The sequence below is a fragment of the Leucoraja erinacea genome, chromosome 9, assembly GCF_028641065.1.
Source record: "Leucoraja erinacea ecotype New England chromosome 9, Leri_hhj_1, whole genome shotgun sequence".
NCBI lineage: Eukaryota > Metazoa > Chordata > Chondrichthyes > Rajiformes > Rajidae > Leucoraja > Leucoraja erinaceus.
Window position 1 is genome coordinate 23823142 of NC_073385.1, and position 23399 is coordinate 23846540.

Genomic DNA, 23399 nt, shown 5'->3' on the forward strand with positions numbered 1-23399 from the left:
CCCATCCCTAATTACACTTGGTGATTTAACTGCTGCCATCCTTCTGGTTAAAGAGCTCTCAAAATGCCACTAGGTTGGTAGCTCCAAGATTTAGACCCAGTGACAATGGCAGGACAATCACTTATTTCTAAATCAGGGGAATCTGTAGATGGACATGTTTCCATGCATCCTCTGTCCTTGACCTTCTTTAAGGTTTAGATAATACATTTGAGAGATGTTGTAAAATCAGCTTTGGTGAGTAATAGTGCATTTTGTAGCCTATACACAATAAAGCAGATACATGCCAGCTGTGAAAAAGAAAATTGGGGAGGGGGCTTGTGGTTAGTTGTGGTGCCCATCAAGTGTATATCTTTGACCTAGATGATATTGAGTTTGAGTATTGCTGGTGCTACACCTATCAAGGTAATAAAAAATATATTTAATCCAAACTCTAGTTTGTGCGTTTTTAGATGATGTTTCAGCTTTGGGGTAGGTTAATGCATTAAACATGGTCTCTAAACTGCTTTTGTAGCTGCAACATTTATGTATCTGGTTGAGTTGAGTTATGAATCAGAGGAGCGTTGAGCATATTGATGGTGTGGAGATACTCAGTGATGGTGTGTCATTGAATGGCAAGAGTAGGCGATAAAGGTACTCTTGGGAATGGCCACTGTCTGGCACAGTCCAATGCTGATGTCACTTTCTATTTAACATTCCAGACATGGACTGATTTCTAGATTTTAGTCGATACAGGCATGGATTGTTTCACTTTCCAAGACGTTGCAAATGTAATTGACCATCTTTATTTAAATAACGCAGAAGATTCACCCCATCTGGCTCCTATATGAACAATCAAAATAGATGTTTTTATCAATCTCAAACCAGTTTAGGCTCCTAAAGGGATCCTATCAATCCTGTTCTCCCTTTCATTTCTCAGTAGCTCTGCAACTTATTCTCTTTCGTACACACTCATCCTTTTGCCATTAACCTACACTGGGATAATTTACAGTAGCCAATTAACCTACCAGCAAGTTTTTGTTATGTTAAGGAGGATGTGTGATGCAAGTGTTTTTTTTCCTCTTTTACATAGAGCACGGTGGGTGCCTGGAAAACGCAGCCAACGCTAATGATATAAGAGTGGCATTTAATGAGGCTTTTAGATATGTACATGGAAGTGTAGGGATGGAAGGATATGGGTCATTTGAAGGCAGATGAGATTAGTTCACCTTTTTTTTAAACTTTATTCATCCCCGGAGGGAAATTGCCAACAGTCACAACGCACAAGATGCATGAAAACTTGAAATTAAAATTGAAAACATAAAAGAAAAAGACAAGCAACTATTGGCTGGCTGCCGTGTGCACAGCACCTTCACCCGAATGAACAAACAAACAAAACAGACATATCCCCTGGGCAGAGGAATCTAAAACTAGTGTGTGTCCCCCGTCCCACACACCGGGTCCCCCTTTGTTCTCCCACCGTCCCTCATGGCAGTCACACCACGCCGGGGTCACCATTGTTCTTCACAGCGGTCCCCCCATGCCAGGTCCTCATTGTCTTCCCCTCACCCCCCGGTCATCGACCATTGATTGCGGGTTGACCTCGAGTCCCCCTCCGCCTCTAAGGCTCCCGTTGCCGCTGAGGCACTCGCTGCCGCGGCTAAGACTCCCATCACCTTCGCCAAAGCTCTTGTTGCCGTTGAGGCCTTACTGCTGTCAAGGCTCATACTGCCGCCGAGACTCTCATCGCCGTCGTTGCTCCTTGGCCCACACAGGCCTCGCCGTCCGGCTTCTCCGGTGAGTCGGGCTTTCCAGGGCGCATTCCAGTCGGCGGCGGCGCGGTTGTTTGGCAGGTGGATCGGGCACACGTGGACAGTCCCGCCGCGCGTCTGGCTCCCGGGGACACTCCCGCCACGCGCGCAGCTCCCCGATGACACCATGTGCAGCACAGACGTTGTAGGCTGAAGGACTCGTTCCTGGGCTGTACCTCCAATGCCCATTTAAGGAAACCAGACCACCCAGAAGAAATCAGGCAGTCAGAGAAAATACGTAAACTCCGCAATGACATCACTTAAACTCCAGATTGAACCTGCTCTGCACAGACTTTCTGTTGGAAGGAAAGTTACTGACGAAAAAGCTGAAGATAGTCTGGCCTAGGACAGTGCACAATGGGACTCCTGCAGTGATATCCTGGGACAATTTAACCCCAACACCTGCTTTGTGTGATGTCATAGGCCATTTTCACGGGGCGACTTGATGCAAGATGTAGCCAGAGTGGAGTGGTCGTGATCTAGCACGATATCACACGATATAACGGGGGTAGAGTAAAGAGTTCCCACGGTACTCGGCAATTCTGTCATTTGTGCGAGTGACTTGTCCGTCTCCCGATCTTTCCCGTTAATCGTGAATGAACATCGTGGACTGTAGTGTAGTTAATCACGTGGCACAAATGATGTTACTTTGTTGTCACACACTATATTGTTTTTTTTCACCCGAGCTCTTTAATGAGCTGAAGAATAATCTGTGTTTTTTTAGACAAATGTTGTTTGGTGTGATGCACCTTCTCTCAATATGTGCAAGTCGTCGTCTTTTTATTTTGTCAAATATGAATAAAGACTGTGTCTCACATTGACCGTGATGATTGTGTTATTTTATGATCTACTGAGAGGTGAAACTTTCAGTCTGAAGAAGGCTCTCGACCCGAAACGCCACCCGTTCCTTCTCTCCAGAGATGCTGCCTGGCCCGCTGAGTTGCTCCAAGCAACTGGTGTCTATCTTCAAAGGACTGACCAGGACTGCCTCTCTCTCTCTCTCTCTCCCTCCCTCTCACACAGGCATGACTGGAGGAATTCCGCAGGCCAGGCAGCATTTACGGAGGGAAATGGACAGGCGACCCATTCTTCAGGCTGCCTTATGTCTCTCTCCCCTCTCTCCCCCTCCCCCCAACTCCCACCCACACACACGAATGCTGGAGAAACTCAGCGGGTGCAGCGGGGCCGAAACGTTGTCTATTTCCTTCGTTCCATAGATGCTGCTGCACCCACGGAGTTTCTCCAGCATTCGCGTGTGTGGGTGGGAGTTGGGGGGGAGAGAGACATAAGGCAGCCTGAAGAATGGGTCGCCTGTCCATCTCCCTCCGTAAATGCTGCCTGGCCCGCGGAGTTCCTCCATTCATGCCTGTGTGAGAGGGGGGGGGAGGGAGAGGGAGAGAGAGAGAGAGAGAGAGAGAGAGAGAGAGAGAGAGAGCACACACAAGGTGGATGAGAAATCTCACCTGCCTGTTTCAGTGACAGACACCCACCGCCAGTAAATGATGAGACCCCACATCTGTCCCACCCACCCCACTCCTCTCCCCCATCTGACCCCCCCACCTCTCCCTCCCAACTCCAGTCCCAACTCCAGTCCCGTCCCGACCCCCTGGGAAACTTAAGGTTTCCCGCTGTAATTAAAGAGTTCCCACGGTAGACTGTAAAACTGGGACCCTGGTTCTGGACTCCCCCAACATCGGGAACATTCTTCCTCCATCTAGCCTGTACAATCCTGTAGATACGATTAGACAGGTATCTAGTTATTTAATTCAATTAATGATTTCTATCGCCCAGCCTCTCATCTTTCAATCGGGTTCGGCCAGGAAGGAACTGCAGATGCTGGATTAAAACGAAGATAGACACAACATGTAGCTCAGCGGGACAAGCAGTATTTCAGAAGGGTCTCGACCCGAAATGTTACCCATTCCTTCTCCCCAAAGATGCTGCCTGCCGTCGAACTCATTCTCTTTAAACCGGCATCTGCTGTTCCTTCCGACACATACACAAGAAATAAGCAACTTTTCGGGCCGAAACGTTGCCTATTTCCTTCGTTCCATAGATGCTGCTGCACCCGCTGAGTTTCTCCAGCATTTGTGTGTGTGGGGTGGGAGTTGGGGGGGGGGGGGGGGGGGGTAGAGAGAGAGATAAGGCAGCCTGAGGAAAGGCTCGCCTGTCAATTTCCCTCCGTGGATGCTGCCTGGCCCGCGGAGTTCCTCCAGTTAGAAACTGCTTTCAGACAAAAAGAGACACACTGACATTAATGAAATGCTTGTTAGCTAGTTTTATTAGATTTGTATGTAAATAGCAAACTGCTGGATTCACTCTATCCAACTTCCGGGTTCACCGTTCGCAGGAGTTCCCACGGTAACCGCAAGAGTTACTACGGATATCGCACTGGCCACTACGTTCATAAAATGTTGCAATGCTCAACCACAAGTGTACAAGTCACTCTTGGACAAATTCAAACATGTTTGAATTTTCTCCCGAGTACCCAAGTTACACGATTACCTGCCGTTAGCGCCACGGTGGTCCACGAATGCCGTACTGTTACCGCACGAGGTTCCCACGATGTTAAACTCTGGTTACCTCTTGCGTCAAGTCGCCCCGTGAAAAGGGGGTTTAACCATTAGAGCATATACTCCTTGTGTTTATTGACTATTGATATTAAAACCAGGAAACAAACTTATGCAAACATACTCAAACTAACCAACTTTTATGATATGTTGGGTTACCTCTTGTGCTACCTCTTGGGATTTTCTTTTATGTCATTCTAGGAATGGTGTTCTACAACTAAATATTTTCAAACCAATATCAAGCAAACTTTCCATTTCAGTTGCCATCCCTTTGAACATTCAAATTTGAATCATTTAAGGTAATAGAAAATAAATTACTGTTGTATTTTTAAAATATACTTATTTGGTCTTTAAAAATTACTGTCTAAAATTTCACTCATTGTTTACTCTACCTTGCGAAGATTTATATGGTTCTGCGTAATGTCCATTGTAATGTAATTGTGGTACAGGCATCATAAATTGATGAGGTTTTGGCTAAAAGGAAACAAAATGATAGACATTAATGCATAGCAGAGTATTACTAATTTGGAACCGATATCAAGAGAAACTTATTTTCAGGTGCAAAAAAGAATTGAATAATTATGGAAAAAGCTTTTTTGAGGCGGGTGAACACTGAAACAGGCTGCAAGCCCTAGTTTTATATAAAATTATATCTATTGAGAAACAATTGTGCTCAGAAAATTGTGGCAGGATAGAAGGCAAACCAAAAAGATACACAAATCAGTATAGAAACATAGAAAATAGGTGCAGGAGGAGGCCAATCGGCCCTTTGAGCCAGCACTGCCATTCATTGTGATCATGGCTGATCATCCCCTATCAATAACCCGTGCCTGCCTTCTCCCAATATCCCTCGACTCCACTAGCCCCTAGAGCTCTATCTAACTCCATCTTAAATCCATCCAGTGACTTGGCCTCCACTGCCCTCTGTGACAGGGATTTCCATAAATTCACAACTCTTGGGTGAAAAAGTTTTTTCTCACCTCAGTCTTAAATGACCTCTAATGACCTTTATTCTAAGACTGTGGCCCCCTGGTTCTGGACTCACCCAACATTAACCATATAACAATTACAGCACGGAAACAGGCCATCTCGGCCCTACAAGTCCGTGCCGAACAACTTTTTTTTCCCTTAGTCCCACCTGCCTGCACTCATACCATAACCCTCCATTCCCTTCTCATCCATATGCCTATCCAATTTATTTTTAAATGATACCAACGAACCCCGCCTCCACCACTTCCACTGGAAGCTCATTCCACACCGCTACCACTCTCTGAGTAAAGAAGTTCCCCCTCATGTTACCCCTAAACTTCTGTCCCTTAATTCTGAAGTCATGTCCTCTTGTTTGAATCTTCCCTATTCTCAAAGGGAAAAGCTTGTCCACATCAACTCTGTCTATCCCTCTCATCATTTTAAAGACCTCTATCAAGTCCCCCCTTAACCTTCTGTGCTCCAGAGAATAAAGACCCAACTTATTCAACCTATCTCTGTAACTTAGTTGTTGAAACCCAGGCAACATTCTAGTAAATCTCCTCTATACCCTCTCTATTTTGTTGACATACTTCCTATAATTGGGCGACCAAAATTGTACACCATACTCCAGATTTGGTCTCACCAATGCCTTGTACAATTTTAACATTACATCCCAGCTTCTATACTCAATGGTCTGATTTATAAAGGCTAGCATACCAAAAGCTTTCTTTACCACCCTATCTATATGAGATTCCACCTTCAAGGAACTATGCACGGTTATTCCCAGATCCCTCTGTTCAACTGTATTCTTCGATTCCCTACCATTTACCATGTACGTCCTATTTTGATTTGTCCTGCCAAGGTGTAGCACCTCACATTTATCAGCATTAAACTCCATCTGCCATCTTTCAGCCCATTTTTCCAAATGGCCTAAATCACTCTGTAGACTTTGGAATTCCTCTTCATTATCCACAACACCCCCTATCTTGGTATCATCTGCATACTTACTAATCCAATTTACCACACCTTCATCCAGATCATTGATGTACATGACAAACAACAAAGGACCCAACACAGATCCCTGAGGCACCCCACTAGTCACCTTCCTCCAACCCGATAAACAGCCATCCACCATTACCCTCTGGCTTCTCCCATTCAGCCACTGTTGAATCCATCTTGCTATTCCTGCATTTATACCCAACAGTTGAATCTTCTTAACCAACCTTCCATGAAGAACCTTGTCAAAGGCCTTACTAAAGTCCATATAGACAACATCCACTGCTTTACCCTCGTCAATTTCCCTGGTAACCTCTTCAAAAAATTCAAGAAGATTAGTCAAACATGACCTTCCAGGCACAAATCCATGTTGACTGTTCCTAATCAGACCCTGTTTATCCAGATGCTTATATATATTATCTCTAAGTATCTTTTCCATTAATTTGCCCACCACTGAAGTCAAACTAACAGGTCTATAATTGCTAGGTTTACTCTTAGAACCCTTTTTAAACAATGGAACAACATGCGCAGTACGCCAATCCTCGGGGTCTATTCCCGTTTCTAATGACATTTGAAATATTTCTGTCATAGCCCCGGCTATTTCTACACTAACTTCCCTCAATGTCCTAGGAAATATCCTGTCAGGACCTGGAGACTTATCCACTTTTATATTTTTCAAAAGTGTCAGTACTTCTTTTACTTTGAACCTCATAGTATCCATAGCTACTCTACTAGTTTCCCTTACCTCACATAATTCAATATCCTTCTCCTTGTTGAATACCGAAGAAAAAAAAATTGTTCAATATCTCCCCCATCTCTTTTGGCTCTGCAGATAGCTGTCCACTCTGTCTCTCCAATGGACCAATTTTATCCCTCGTTATCCTTTTGCTATTAATATAGCTGTAGAAACCCTTTGGATTTACTTTCACCTTACTTGCCAAAGCAACCTCATATCTTCTTTTAGCTTCTCTAATTTATTTCTTAAGATTCTTTTTACATTCCTTATACTCCTCAAGCACCTAATTTACTTCATGCTGCCTATAATTATTGTAGATCTCCCTCTTTTTCCGAACAATTGGGAATATTTTTCCTGCATCTAGCTTGTCCAGTCCTTTTATAATTTTATATATTTCGATAAGATATCCCCTCATCCTTCTAAACTCCAGCGAATACAAGCCTAGTCTTTTCAATCTTTCCTCATATGACAGTCCCGCCATCCCAGGGATCAATCTCGTGAACTGCTTCAATCACAAGGATGTCCTTCCTCAAATTAGGAGACCAAAACTGTACACAATACTCCAGATGTGGTCTCACCAGAGCCCTATACAACTGCAGAAGAATGCATGATTTATCCTACTCATGGAAAAATGCTCAGGAAGAAATACATTGCAATTTTGAAACCGACAGCAATGTCTACATGTTGATGGTATGTTAACAGGTTGCAACCACAGCCTGGTTCGGTAACTCAAATGCCCAATAATGAAGGAGAAAATGGTTGATGCTGCCTGGTAGATCACAGTTATTGACCTCCCCACCAGCGAAAGGAGACAGGAGGCGATGTCTCAAGAAAACAGCCAGTTTAAAAGACCATCAACACACTGGGCATGCTTTTATCTTGTTGCTACCATTGGAAACGTGGTACAGGAGCTTGTAAACATCCAGGTTCAAGAACAGTTTGTTCCTGTCAACCATCACTCTTGAATCACCCTGCACAACCCTATCTACAACACCAAATTACTATGGACTTTGGCTTAGACAATTATGGTCTAATTACCAAACTAAAAATGTAATGCATTATTGTTGACTATGTTTTTTTGTTGTGCTGTTGTGTTATTGTGCTCGTAAAACTGCAACAGGTAAAAATGTAATTGTTCCATTCCCAGTGCATAAAACACTCGTCTTGAGATTTTTTAATTTCAAAAATGATAAACGATCCAAAAAATATTACCCATCCAAAAAAAGTTTCCACTGACTGATTTACTCAATGAGAACTTAAAATTTAAATAGATACAAAATTAAAAACAGGAGACAACCAGAGAAAAGGGAAAAATCCCTTTAATTAGTAATTAGCTGGGAAAATATAAAAATGGTTTAATGGAGGAACAGGACTCTCAAGCTTGTAAAAATAGATGCATGGTTCCAGTTGTAATCAAATATGAAAAACAGCCTGGGGGTAAAATAGACGCAAGCAGCTTGAAAATATTGCATCATTGTAATAATTAAGTATATTAAATTCTAGTTGCCAATGTTTAGTTTTAAAGAGAAAAACTGTCAGTCTTCCATTGAGAATAAAATTGGCATTTCAGAGAAGATGGAGTATGATGTTAGGAGGACAGCCTGTTCAATGTGTATGTCAGGGATCTGAATTTCAGATTCAGATTCAGATTCAATTTTAATTGCCATTGTCAGTGTACAGTACAGAGACAACAAAATGCATTTAGCATCTCCCTGGAAGAGCGACATAGCAAATGAATTTAATGCAAAGAGGCATTAAAATGTGCATATAGAGGTGTGCAAATATAAATATAGTTAATTATTCGGAAGAAAGCAAAGGGAAATTTATTGGTTTGCATATTGGGCTAAAAAGTGCCAGATATTCAGTCTGAGTAATGCACGTATGTAAATAAAACTGCAGCAGTTAAAGGGAAACTGTTGATACAGGGTTGTCATTTATTTTTATTTTTTAAACGGAACCTCAATCTTTTACTGATTTGTTTAAAAATGCAATTGGCAACAGCCATTGTAGGCTAACATGTTTGTTCCGGTGCTGTGCTATGTTCTATCAAATGGATGGAAGCAAGAAAAAGCGCTAAATAGCCTGTATCTGCATGCAATCTTAGTGGTGTTTTAAATACTGGAGAAATATTCTGAAGCAATTTAATACAAGACTGCATAAAAAGATGGCTCATAAAAACAAACAAACCCCTCATTATAGCAGACCATGAGGTGGGAAGAGGAAGGAAGAAATGGTGTGAGGTTGCCTCTCCGATTCCTATTAAATCTTTCTCCTTTTACCTTAAACCAATGCCCTGCAGTTCTTGATTCCTCAACCCTGGGAAAAAGATTGTGTGCATTCATGCTATCTATGCCCCCCCCATGAATGTATAAATCTCTACAAGATCATCCCTCAGTCTCCAGAACTCCATAGAATAAAGTCCCAGCATCCCCACCTCTCACTCCAACTCATTCCTCCATCATATTAATGAACACTCCAACTCCATCACAACTGACTATATTTGCCAGTCATCCATCCGTGATTTTGGCTTAATGTTTCTTTCTCCATTAGCATAGACTAGGCTCATAAATATGTTCCACCGTCCACTATTAGGAAAACATAGCAGAAGAAAACAAGCATAATGTTTCTAACTGCCACATGAAGCCATTTAGTCTCATCCTACAGAAATATTTTTTGTTCTACCAGTCCCATCCCCAATAATCTTCTCTGGAACCGAAAACTAACTGTCCTCCCAGATTTGAAAAAGACCTCTGACCGACAATGTTTGCTGCTTATCTCACTATAGGCACAACCTGGCCTGATGAGCATTTCCAGCATTTTCTGTTTTTATTAAAGGAGATCCACATGTTATGGTCGCACACATTAATTAAATAGTAAAATTAAATCTTAAAATAACTTTTCAGATATTTATTTGGTGATGGCTGATAAAAGATGAGGCCTTCTGTTTAAAAAAATAAATCAGGAAACAATGCAATTTTCAAGACTTTATGTCACATACCAAAGACATTCTTGACAAGGTGCTCCTTCGGACTGGACTCACTGAATCAGCCTGAGCTTGCCTGAAGTTAAAATACAAATGATGGCAGATTATTCTTCCCACTAAATTGAAGGATTTTTAAACTAGTCCTTTTCATGACTAAATTATTTTAACACAAGAATAGTGCAGGTAAAATATTCAGGGTGAGAGCAAGTGGAAGATAATCTAGCATATGCATATTACAAGGCTGCTAAGAACAATAGAACTCAATATTTGAATATGCTTGTGCTAATAAAAACATTAAAAATTAAACTATGCTCTTCAAATAACCTTAGATGTTTTAACAAATGTTTGGATACAAGGTGTGTACCAGAGCAAAATCAGATGCAAATGAGAATGAAACCCAAGCCTCTGAAAAAGATGGAGAAATGCTCAGGTGAAAAGAGCTAATGATAGCAATAATTATGGCAACAAAGAAAAGCGAGTTCATAAAAGCAATTTAAAGCTGAATCTACAAATTTATAAAGAAATAGGCTTAAAAAGGACAACGACATTCACGCAATAACTCTACTGGTAAACTAGTACAATACGCAGCCATACTATTTATTGGAACATTGAACTTCATTTTAAAAAGCCACACAAGCAACAAGGATACTAATTTCAACCCCCATGTTAAGGCACATTCATTAAACTTAACTGGGGGATGTGAAAGGGTATTCAAAATGACTATAGTGCACAGTCAAGCAAAAATAAACGGGAATCCTGTGCTGGAAAGAGAAGGAATGAAAGTTAAAGTAAATGGAAAAAGCAAAGGCTTTGTGCAATCTTCACTCGTGTACAAATTTCCAAAAGTAGGGAAGACTTTTGCTTTCATCTTTTTCATCAGCCTCAATACAAAATACAGAAAAAAGAGTGCAGTTCGAATACAAGAGACATCATACTTACAAGTTACAGTTTTTATTCAGATTGTAAAACTTGCGTCGTGCAGCACACATTCGGCAAACATATTTAGATGTCTCCATATCTTCCTGTAGAAATAAAATGTAAAACAATTACAGCTTCTACAATTCCCTATTTTAAGTATGAAATTTCCATAGAAAACTGCATATTTAAGTAATCAAAATTAAACATAGCTTTGTGAATATAATTAGTAATATACAATAAAATAAAAAAGGAAAGGCACAATAGCACCGTGGTAGAGTTATTGCCTTACAGTGCCATAGACCCAGTTCGATCCTGACTATGGGTGCTATCCATACGGAGTTTCTACATTCTCCCTGTGACTGCATGGGTTTTCTCCGGGTGCACCGGTTTCCTCCTACATTCCAAAGACATGCAGGTTTGTAGCTTAATTTGATTCTGTAAATTGTTCCAGTGTATAGGATAGAACTTGTGCATTAGGGCCTGTTTCCAAGCTGTATCTAATTCTATCAAAATTTCATCATGCAAATTGTCACCCGAGGATCCTCGCTATGTTAATTCAGACTGCACAATGGTCAGCGGTGGGCAAAGACAGCGAGAGTCAATTTTGATTTGCATGCCAAAAAATGTAATATGTAAAATGTAACCTTCAAGGTTAATCAGGCATGGTCACAGATTAATTGATAGCCCTAAATCACATAAGAAAGATGTGTCTGAAAATATACCGTTTCCTTCTTAAAACAGATTGTAGCGGCAGATTTTCATAGCTTTCGGGAAATTAACTCCCTAGTCGCTAAATGGATGAGCAGGGATAAGGGGGATATCTTCGATACACATGCGATCTGGCTCAGAGACCTTCAGAGCTTCTTCACAGGTAAGTCTTCAAAAAACACAGTCCTTTGATTAATAAATGCTTTATTGTTGATAGAAAATGGTATAATACATCCAAACTTCTTCCGACGTTACTGCAATCTTCATTGAACTCCAGCTTATTACTTTAAACATTAGAAAACTCCTCGTGTCTCCGTAACACTGGCATGATCTTCTTTAAAACTCACGATCTTGCATGGCTTGCATGGCTAGCATGGTCGAAGGGTTAACCTTCTCCCTGGCTCGCTCCAAACTACACTAAAAACGAAACTTCTGCGCAAGCATCTTAGCTCCAAACACGTCATAAATCCCACCCACAATATAACGGGCAGTCTAAAATTTAAAGGTACATGCCATCATCAATGACATGCAAAACAGGCCAAATGGCCACTACACAGATTAATGGAAATGAAGCACAAACTTTGGAACACAACTCAGCACAAAGTATCTTCAGAAACAAAAACAGAAGATGGGTCAGTATACTTGGCCTCTACACAGGTAGCCAAAAATGCTGGAGAAACTCAGCGGGTGAGGCAGCATCTATGGAGCGAAGGAATAGGTGACATTTTGGGTAGAGACCCTTCTTCAGACTGAAGGGTCTCGACCCGAAACGTCACCAATTCCTTTGTTCCATAGATGCTGCCTCACCCGCTGAGTTTCTCCAGCATTTATGTCTACCTTCGATTTTTCCAGCATCTGCAGGTCTTTCTTAAACATGTCCTCCACACAGTGTCAACATAACCTCAATCAAATAGTGTTAGAACACTCACGGTCTGAAACTGGATGGTCTCTTCTTTGTTTACCAATTCTAATGCAAAGCAGGATTTATTGTGAGACATGTTCGATATGTCATTCCATCTGAAAAAAAAAAAAAAAAAACCTGATACAGCAATTTCTACAACAACGGAAAGAATTTATAATATACTTATGGATGAATTTTTAATTCTCTTTTGCAACTGTCATTTTATGGATGGTACACATTGCAACCACAGTATGCTGACAACAAAAATATGTGAATGCTTAGTGCAGTGATGAATAGGCCTAGCATCTCATTTTAAGATCAATCCAGCATTGGTCCTCCGCAGCTCTTGTACTACACCAGAATTAAGGGGATCTATAGGCAATGAGGACTAAGATTTTGCCAAAGGACAATTCAGCTATTGTTAAAGACCAGCAGCAGTTGTGAAGCTGCCTGACCTCTTGGATCTGATATTTTTTTTAATTTCCAGGTCACATTTGCAACATCTGCAATATGTTGCTTGTGGACCAGCAGTATCTCGTGGATGTTCAGTTTTCATAATTTCAATTGGCCATATCACTCAGCATGAAGCAACATGTTCTCAATCTCTAGTTGCAACTTCATTTCCACAAAGTCTGTGTCATAGTATATCCACCATGGACAGACACACATGCAAGAATGTTGAAGAGGACTAAATTAAGTTGATTTTTCCCCTCCCTACCTGCCAAATTATAGAGGCTGCCAGCAAACTCTTTCAGGACACTGAAATAAAAACTGAAAGTGCAGGACACACTCAGCAAGACAGCCAGCAATTGTGGAAAGAGAAACAAAGTTAACTATTCAGGTGAAATATGCTACTTGATTGTTCTGATGAAGTGTAACAGATACCATGGAGGATAATATTTTTATTCCTATTTAATTAACTGAATTTGTCTCTGTACTGCCATGGCAGGATTCAAAGATAAGCCTCCAGATTAGATAAGGCCTTCCTAAACCCACACTTGAAGATATTGTACTAACCTGTGGAAATTGACTTCCATTGAACAATAACAAGTTCTAAATTATATAAAATAGCCTATTACATTTTATTCTCAAGAATACTGAGGATTATTTCTCATATTAGATTTTCAAGATACACTGAAGTACAATGCACTGCAAAAGTTTGTTAGAAGAAAATTAGTTATCAATGCAAATTTTATCCATTGACCAAAGCTGCCACATTAGCAGCTTTTGGGTCATGGAAGAAATGCAACTGCACATCCTAAAATAATAGCTCAGATGGCAATTCAAATATTCTGTTAGAATCAAGTGCAACCACACTTTAAATTAGCATATACATTGGCAAAATTGCAATCACTAATTTCTGCATTTATCTGATTAAGAAATGCCATTCAAACCAAGGATTAAGGAGTTTTAATTTAAATAGGTAATGTTTTGCAATATATTTTCATTAGGTCCTTACTTGAAAACAGATGGAAGTCTTCCATTTTTGTGCTTCATAAAGATGCCTTCCAAACATGTACCTATAAATAGATCGTTTCCTTGGCTGTCCTACAAAATCAAAAAATAGAGAAATCAGAATACAGAAATATTGCATTTTTAGTTCACGATTAAATAATTCAAAATTAATGCGGGAAATGGAAAGGTATAATAATCTCTCATCACTTGGTAGTATTTTGTGATTGGAAGCAAGTTCTTTGCTCATTTTTATACACACACTGTAAAGTCTTCATGGAATCTCATTTCTTGGTTCGAACAATTTAATTTATCAAGTTCATTCAGAATCCAAAGCTGTTGCAATTTGATAGGATGCTGGCATATAAATTGATTCATAATGCTGTCAGAAATAAACAGGTCTATCAAAGCTGAACGCTATTTTCAATTTAAAATTTCTGCAAAAATAGTTTGTTCATTTAATTTATATTCAATGTCAGACACAATAGACAGAGATAAAAACAGGTGGTGATTGGACTTCTAATAGTTGTTTATGAGAACAAAGGAAAACAATCGGCATTAAAACATTGAGGTATGCTTGAAATCTCAAAAATCTTGAAGTGACAAATTGAACTCCACAAGCAAATGGCTCATACAAATCCCCATTCGTTTTTTTTTTAAACAAGCAATAAATTTCACTATCTGTCATTTTTTAATTTATGAATTTATGTAAGCATTAATATTGAACTGTTCCTTATCAGTGTAATATTTCCTTTGCCATTAAATCTAGACAAGTAGTTTTTAGACCATTTTTTTCAGCTCATCTTTCTGGTTCCCGAGATGAGTGACAGTTGTAATCATTCCACATCTTTTAACAAGCAATTGGAATACATCGTCTTGTATTTGTTCTTGCATATAAAGATGCAGAACAAGAGACATTGGCAGTTTATGACAACTGAAATTTATTCAAGCATACACTGTAATTTTAGTCTGTGGATCAAACTAATGGAAAATGAATTAATTTTCATGTTTAATGTTCTTGAGCACATTAAATTCATGGGAGAGAAGACAACGTATTATCCTATCTTCTCACCACACCAATATTAGGAGTAAACCATTTTCCAGTCATTAAAACTGCTTTTGTAGGAATCAAATTCTCAACATATTTCGTTTATGCAGATATTTATAATAAAATGTTTCCAAGTAATTCAGGTGATGGAGAATTAGGGATAGTTTACTGGGAAATCCATCATTTAATGCACCTCCCCAATTAGCATGGGCAGGTAATGTGGAGCTACTTTTGAAAGAAAGAGATTAGTTAAAACAAATGTAGGTCCCTTGCAGTCAGAAACAGGTGAGTTGATCATGGGGAACCAGGATATGGCGGACCAATTGAATAACTACTTTGGTTCCGTCTTCACTAAGGAAGACATAAATTATCTGCCGGAAATAACAGGGGCCCGCGGGTCAAAGGAGGTGGAGGAATTGAGTGAAATCCAGGTTAGTCGGGAAGTGGTGTTGGGTAAATTGAATGGATTAAAGGCCGATAAATCCCCAGGGCCAGATAGGCTGCATCCCAGAGTATTTAAGTAGCTCCAGAAATAGTGGATGCATTAGTAATAATCTTTCAAAACTCTTTAGATTCTGGAGTAGTTCCTGAGGATTGGCGGGTAGCAAACGTAACCCCACTTTTAAGAAGGGAGGGAGAGAGAAAACGGGGAATTACAGACTAGTTAGTCTAACATCGGTAGTGAGGAAACTGCTAGAGAGTCAGTTATTAAAGATGGGATAGCAGCACATTTGGAAAGTGGTGAAATCATGGGACAAAGTCAGCATGGATTTACGAAAGGTAAATCATGGCTGACGAATCTTATAGAATTTTTCGAGGATGTAACTAATAGCGTGGATAGGGGAGAACCAGTGGATGTGGTGTATCTTTACTTCCAGAAGGCTTTCGACAAGGTCCCACATAAGAGATTAGTATACAAACTTAAAGCACACGGCATTTGGGGTTCAGTATTGATGTGGATAGAGAACTGGCTGGCAAACAGGAAGCAAAGAGTAGGAGTAAACGGGTCCTTTTCACAATGGCAGGCAGTGACTAGTGGGGTACCGCAAGGCTCAATGCTGGGACCCCAGCTATTTACAATATATATTAATGATCTGGATGAGGGAATTGAAGGCAATAGCTCCAAGTTTGCGGATGACACTAAGCTGGGGGGCATTGTTAGCTGTGAGGAGGATGTTAGGAGACTGCAAGGTGACTTGGATAGGCTGGGTGAGTGGGCAAATGTTTGGCAGATGCAGTTTAATGTGGATAAATGTGAGGTTATCCATTTTGGTGGCAAAAACAGGAAAGCAGACTATTATCTAAATGGTGGCCGACTAGGAAAAGGGGAGATGCAGCGAGCCTGGGTGTCATGGTACACCAGTCATTGAAAGTAGGCATGCAGGTGCAGTAGGCAGTGAAGAAAGCGAATGGTATGCTAGTTTTCATAGCAAAAGGATTTGAGTATAGGAGCAGGGAGGTTCTACTACAGTTGTACAGGGTCTTGGTGAGACCACACCTGGAGTATTGCGTACAGTTTTGGTCTCCAAATCTGAGGAAGGACATTATTGCCATAGAGGGAGTGCAGAGAAGGTTCACCAGACTGATTCCTGGGATGTCAGGACTGTCTTATGAAGAAAGACTGGATAGACTTGGTTTATACTCTCTAGAATTTAGGAGATTGAGAGGGGATCTTATAGAAACTTACAAAATTCTTAAGGGGTTGGACAGGCTAGATGCAGGAAGATTGCTCCCGATGTTGGGGAAGTCCAGGACAAGGGGTCACAGCTTAAGGATAAGGGGGAAATCCTTTAAAACCGAGATGAGAAGAACTTTTTTTCACACAGAGAGTGGTGAATCTCTGGAACTCTCTGCCGCAGAGGGTAGTCGAGGCCAGTTCATTGGCTATATTTAAGAGGGAGTTAGATGTGTCCCTTGTGGCTAAGGGGATCAGAGGGTATGGAGAGAAGGCAGGTACGGGATACTTAGTTGGATGATCAGCCATGATCATATTGAATGGCGGTGCAGGCTCGAAGGGCCGAATGGCCTACTCCTGCACCTAATTTCTATGTTTCTAAGTCCTAAAGTGTACATGATGCTATTAAAAAATGCAGTCTAGGATTCTTTAAAAACACTTTAAGGCAACACTTTCTCATCTCCATATGCAGATAATGCTTCTATGTTTTCTTCTTTTATACCTTGGCTGTATAGTTTTCATGGCCGTAGTCATCCATTTTCATTACCTCCTGAAGATAAAGTAATTCTGCCTCAGAGGGAGTAAGACCCCTAGAAACAAAGCAGAGTACATACAAATAAATGTATAAAAACATTAATTAACTTTTGTTTAGAACACCATTCGAGTGGCTAGAATTTCAGAAGCAAACTCCAGATTACCTTGCCAATTAACAATGGAAATGATGGTCGGAAACAATTCACATGCTCACCACAATTTTGTTAAATACTTGTATAATGTAATGTAAATACTTACAATACTTGTTTAACAATAATACATTTTGTTAAATAATGTATAATGTAATAAATTTATGTCACTTCAGTGTTGAGCCTTTACAATACTACAAAATAATGAAGATGTCCGAGGAGAATCCAAATATAGTTGAGGAAGCGCTGGGCGTCCAAGGCATACGAGGGTAGATAAAACTCCCAGACCTGATCAGATATATCCAAGGACACAGGGAAGTAAAAGAAGAAATTGTAGGAGTCGTGGCTGAAATAAATGATTCATCATTAGACACGATAAAGGTGCCAGTTAGACGGGAGGGTAGCTAATGGTGTGTGTCTGTTTAAGAAGGGCTGTGAAGAGAAACCTGGGAACTATAGACCAGTAAGCCTAACATCTACTGGAGAGGATTCTGAAGAATAAGATATACAGTGCATTCAGAAAGTATTAAGACCCTTTCACTTTTTCCACATTTTGTTACGTTACAGCCTTATTCTAAAATGGGTAAAAAAAAATGTTTCTTTAATCATCAATCTACACACAATACCCCATAATAAAAAAGTGAAATGTTTAGAAAAATTTGCAAAGTAATTAAAAATAAATAACTGAAATATCACATTTACATAAGTATTCAGTCCCTTTACTCAGTACTTTATTGAGGCACCTTTGGCAACGATTACAGCCTCAAGTCTTCTTGGATATGACGCTACAAGTACACCTGTATTTGGGTAATTTCTCCCATTCTTCTCTATTTTCAGGTCCCTCCAGAGATGTTCGATCGGGTTCAAGTCCGGGCTCTGGCTGGGCCACTCAAGGACATTCACAGACTTGTCACGAAGCCACTCCTGCATTGTCTTGGCTGTGTGCTGAGGGTCGTTCTCGGGCTGGAAAGTGAACCTCTGCCCCAGTTTGAGGTCCTGAATGCTCTGGAGCAGGTTTCCATCAAGGATCTCACTGTACTTTGCTCTGTTCATCTTTCCCTCGATCCTGACTAGTCTCCCAGTTCCTGCCGCTGATAAACATCCCCACAGCATGATGCGTCCACCACCATACTTCACCGTAGGTATGGTATTGGTCAGGTGATGAGCGGTGCCTGGTTTCCTTTCAGGCCAAAGAGTTCAATCTTGATTTCATCAGACCAGAGAATCTTGTTTCTCATGGTCTGAGAGTCCTTTAGGTGCCTTTTGGCAAACCCCAAGCGAGCTGCCATGTGTCTTTTACTGAGGAGTGGCTTCCGTTTTGCCACACTACCATACAGGCCTGATTGGTGGAGTGCTGCAGATATAGTTGTCCTTCTGAAAGGTTCTCCCATCTCCACAGAGGAACTCTGGAGCTCTGTCAGAGTGACCATCGTGTTCTTGGTTATCTCCCTGACCAAGGCCCTTCTCCCCCGATTGCTCAGTTTGGCCGGGAGGCCAGCTCTATGAAGTCCTGGTGGTTCCAAAGTTCTTCCATTCAAGAATGACGGAGGTCACTGTGCTCTTTGGGACCTGCAATGTTGCAGAAATTGTTTTATACTCTTCCCCAGATCTGTGTCTCGACACAATTCTTTCTCGGAGGTCAATGGACAATTCCTTCATCTTCATGACTTGTTTTTTGCTCTGACATGCACTGTCAACTGGGACCTTATATTGACACGTGCGTGCCTTTCCAAATCATTTACCACTGGTGGACTCCAATCAAGTTGTAGAAACATTTCAAGGATAATCAATGGAAACAGGATGAACCTAAGCTAATTTTGAGTCTCACAGCAAAGGGTCTGAATACTTATGGTATTTATGTGATATTTCAGCAATTTCTTTTTAATTACTTTGCAAAAAAATTCTAAACACCCGTTTTCGCTTCTTCATTCTGGGGTATTGTGTGTAGGTTGATGATTAAAAAAAGTTTAATCCATTTTAAAATATGGCTGTAACAAAACAAAATATGGAAAAAGTGAAGGGGTCTGAATATTTTTTGAATGCACTATACATACATTTGGAAAGACAAGGGTTGATGAGGGAAAGTCAACATGGTTTTGCACCTGGGAGATTGCGTTTCATTAACTTGATTGAATATTTTGAAGCAACCAATAAGGTTGATGGGGGCAGGACCATTGATGTAGTCTATATGGACTTCAGCTTTAATAAGCTTCAACATGATAATCATGGGTTTCGAGGAGAGCTAGTTAACTGGATACAGACAAAAACAGAAAGTGCTGTGGGATTTATGAGTACAAGTAATAGTTGCAGTGGTGTCACGGGGAAATGGGGTGAAGAAGGTTTTGGGCATACAAGTTTTCATCAGTCAGGGAATTGAACAGGATGTTATGTCACAGTTGTACTTGGAGTATTGTGTTCAGTTTTGGTCACCTCTAATGGAAATATGCCATTTTTGCTGAAAAAGGTGCAGAAATGGGCCTGTGAGGATATGGCCAGGACTTCAAAGGCCCAAACTAGAGGGAGATGTTGAGCAGGCTAGAATTTTGGACCCAAAGGACATAGGTTTAAGGTGTGAGGTGACTTTTTCCACATGGAGGTTGTTAGGTATATGGAACAAGTTTCCAGAGGAAATGGTTGAGTCAGGAAAGATAACAGTTAGAATATATATGGAAAGGAAAGGTTTAGAGGGATATATGGCTAGGTGCAGGGAAATAGGACTAGCTCAGAAGGGTTGGCATGGACAAGTTGTGCCGAGGGGGCCTGTTTTTGTGCTGTATGACTCTACAACTATATTATGACAATATCTTTGCTCCTATTTCTTTGCAATATTAGCTAAGGTGGTTGGTGACGTAACATCAGGCATCAGCAAAGCTGCTCTGAAGCTATTTAACATGTACAAACACTGCTCGAATGACCTCGTTCCATTTCAATAATTCCCAATTTTCAGTAAGAGACTTCTGGTCTCAGTTGAGAGTTCAGTATTATTGCTGCATTCATGATTGAATACACAAGTGCAACAATCTACAGAAACCTCGTCAGTACAAGAGGAAAAGATCCAAACAAGATACTTAAAAACTTAACCTGAATTTCTGATATAGTGAAGCAACTTTCTGTGTGGCATCTTGTAGCATTCGGTCATCTTGAATCCAATTCTTTGGGTAACAGGCAAGATAAAAACAAACAAAGTAGCTTATTAAAGGAATAATACTAGATAACCACTTTTATTTTTGATGCAACATTATTATACTTTAATTTCACTGTAACAAAACTGCAAAATATGTCCATTATTTAATATTGCTGACCACACATACAATGGATAATTTATATAAAATTGTCTTGAATATCTTCAATCTTCTTTCCATTTATATTATATTCATGAACTTCATACACTGAAACACAAGGATAGTGAAGGTTTCGTGGAGAAAGTATTTTTACCCTAACGTCTAAACTGGAACCTTTAAAATAAGACCATTATTTTCATTTAAATGTTTACACAACTATATAATAAATGAACTTACAACTGGGAAAAGATCACACTTGTACAGGAATTCTTGGGATTCATACTGATCATAGTCTCCAAAATCAGCTGCAGAAAAACAGATGAATATAAATTTCACAGAAAACAAAACCGACCCAAAAAAATGATATTTGGTATATGCATTCCTGGCCAAGTACATCAAATCCATTTAAAAATTGAGTGAAAATATTAAGACTGGAACAAAGACTTGGTATAACCCTAAAACATCTTGCGTTTACACTTTACTCAGAGAATGAGGTAAAAGGACAAGTTAAGAACACCTTAAGAAACAGTTAGACAGGTACATGGATAGGACAGATTTGGAGGGATATGGACCAAATGTTGGCAGGTGGAGCTAATGTAGCTGGAACATGTTGGCCGATGTGGACAAATTGCGCCGAAGGGCCTGTTTCCATACTGTATCACTCTATGACTATGTGTTGCATCTCCTGTTGTTGCAAGGAAATGTGCCGGAAGGGGGGTGGTTGGTGGGAACAGGGGAGTGGACTAGAAAGTCACAGAGCGAATGATCCCACCAAAATGCTGAAAGCGGAGGACGTGTTGGAATCTCTTTCAATGCGGTGAAAAATGTGGAGAATCACCTGTGGAATGCAAAGATGGAAGGTGTAGACCAGGGGAAGTCAGTACCTGTGGAAATATAGTAACAGCAAAGGAATTGAAAAAGGATGAGGTGCAATCAAAGGCTTAGTTAACAATGGTGTACTGGATTCCAGATTTAGGAAGGAGGAAGACATTTCAGAGGCACCTACATCTCAGAACCAATAATAATAAGAGACAGAGAAAATGGAACAATGGAAGCGTCCTTAATGTTGCAAGGGTGGAATGAAGAGTAGTCGAGATAGCTGAGTCGATAGGCATGTGATGGATATTACAGTAGCTATTATAGTATAGACGGCTATTATAGTAGCTAGAATATCTCCTGAGGTAGGCAGTGAGGTGTCCACTAAAGGATAGAAAGCCAGAGATTTTTCATGTCAGAATGAGAACCAGGTGGCATGTGGCAGCAAAACTAACAAAATCGTCAAAGTTCTGCATGTGACAGCACCAATACAGTCATCATTGTACTGGAAAAAGAGGGAATGGGCCCATTAAGACTGAAACAAATACTGTTCCAAAACTCCACAAGATAGGGATAGTTTGGAGCTATGTGAAGGCCTTTGATGTCCTTTGATCTGGATAAAATGTGGGATTTAGGAAGAAGTTATTCAATGCGAGAATAAGATCACAGACAACAGATCGTGCTGGTGGAAGGGAACTGGTTCAGCCTCTGCTCCAGGAGGCAGATGGGTCCTCAGACTGTCATGATGTGGATTGGATACAAAGGATATTGGAAATCCATGCTAAAGATGAGCTCATTGGGACCAGGAAATTAGAAGCACTCAAAGTGACAGAGGGTAATTAATAACCATATAACACTTACAGCACGGAAACAGGCCATCTCGGTCCTACAAGTCCGTGCCGAACACTTATTTTCCCCTAGTCCCATCTACCTGCACTCAGACCATAACCCTCCATTCCTTTCCCATCCATATACCTATCCAATTTATTTTTAAATGATAAAATCGAACCTGCCTCCACCACTTCCACTGGAAGTTCATTCCACACAGCTGCCACTCTCCGAGTAAAGAAGTTCCCCCTCATGTTACCCCTAAACTTCTGTTCCTTAATTCTGAAGTCATGTCCTCTTGTTTGAATCTTCCTTACTCTCAATGGGAAGAGCTTATCCATGTCAACTCTGTCTATCCCTCTCATCATTTTAAAGACCTCTATCAAGTCCCCCCTTAACCTTCTGCGCTCCAAAGAATAAAGACCTAACTTGTTCAACCCTTCTCAGTAACTTAGTTGCTGAAACCCAGGTAACATTTTAGTATATCTCCTCTGTACTCTCTCTATTTTGTTGACATCCTTCCTATAATTGGGCGACCAAAATTGTACACCATACACCAGAATTGGTCTCATCAATGCCTTGTACAATTTTAACATTACATCCCAACTTCTATATTCAATGCTCTGATTTATAAAGGCTAGCACACCAAAAGCTTTCTCTACCACCCTATCTACATGAGATTCCACCTTCAGGGAACTTTGCACAGTTATTCCTAGATCCCTCTGTTCAACTGCATTCCTCAATTCGCTACCACTTACCATGTACGTCCTATTTTGATTTGTCCTGCCAAGATGTGGCACCTCACACTTATCAGCATTAAACTCCATCTGCCATCTTTCAGCCCATTCTTCTAAATGGCCTAAATCTCCCTGTAGACTTTGGAAATCTACTTCATTATCCACACCACCACCTATCTTAGTATCATCTGCATACTTACTAATCCAATTTACCACACCATCATCCAGATCATTGATGTACATGACAAACAACAGTGGACCTAACGCAGATCCCTGAGGCACCCCACTTGTCACCGGCCTCCAACCTGAAA

The 23399-nt window shown here is 40.6% G+C and overlaps 1 protein-coding gene across 6 annotated transcripts in view; it reads right to left on the reverse strand.

The window, feature by feature from the left end:
- ptpn21 (protein tyrosine phosphatase non-receptor type 21) overlaps positions 1-23399 on the reverse strand; it is an 83474-nt gene that overhangs the window by 16263 nt on the left and 43812 nt on the right. For all 6 annotated transcript variants that reach the window (XM_055640349.1, XM_055640345.1, XM_055640347.1 and 3 more), the window contains 8 exons: positions 20945-21012; positions 20508-20578; positions 17246-17333; positions 14028-14116; positions 12597-12684; positions 10981-11063; positions 10057-10117; positions 4750-4831 (listed from right to left, as the gene is read on the reverse strand). In XM_055640349.1, coding sequence (XP_055496324.1) covers positions 4750-4831; positions 10057-10117; positions 10981-11063; positions 12597-12684; positions 14028-14116; positions 17246-17333; positions 20508-20578; positions 20945-21012 — 630 coding nt within the window. The remainder of the gene's footprint in view (positions 1-4749; positions 4832-10056; positions 10118-10980; positions 11064-12596; positions 12685-14027; positions 14117-17245; positions 17334-20507; positions 20579-20944; positions 21013-23399) is intronic.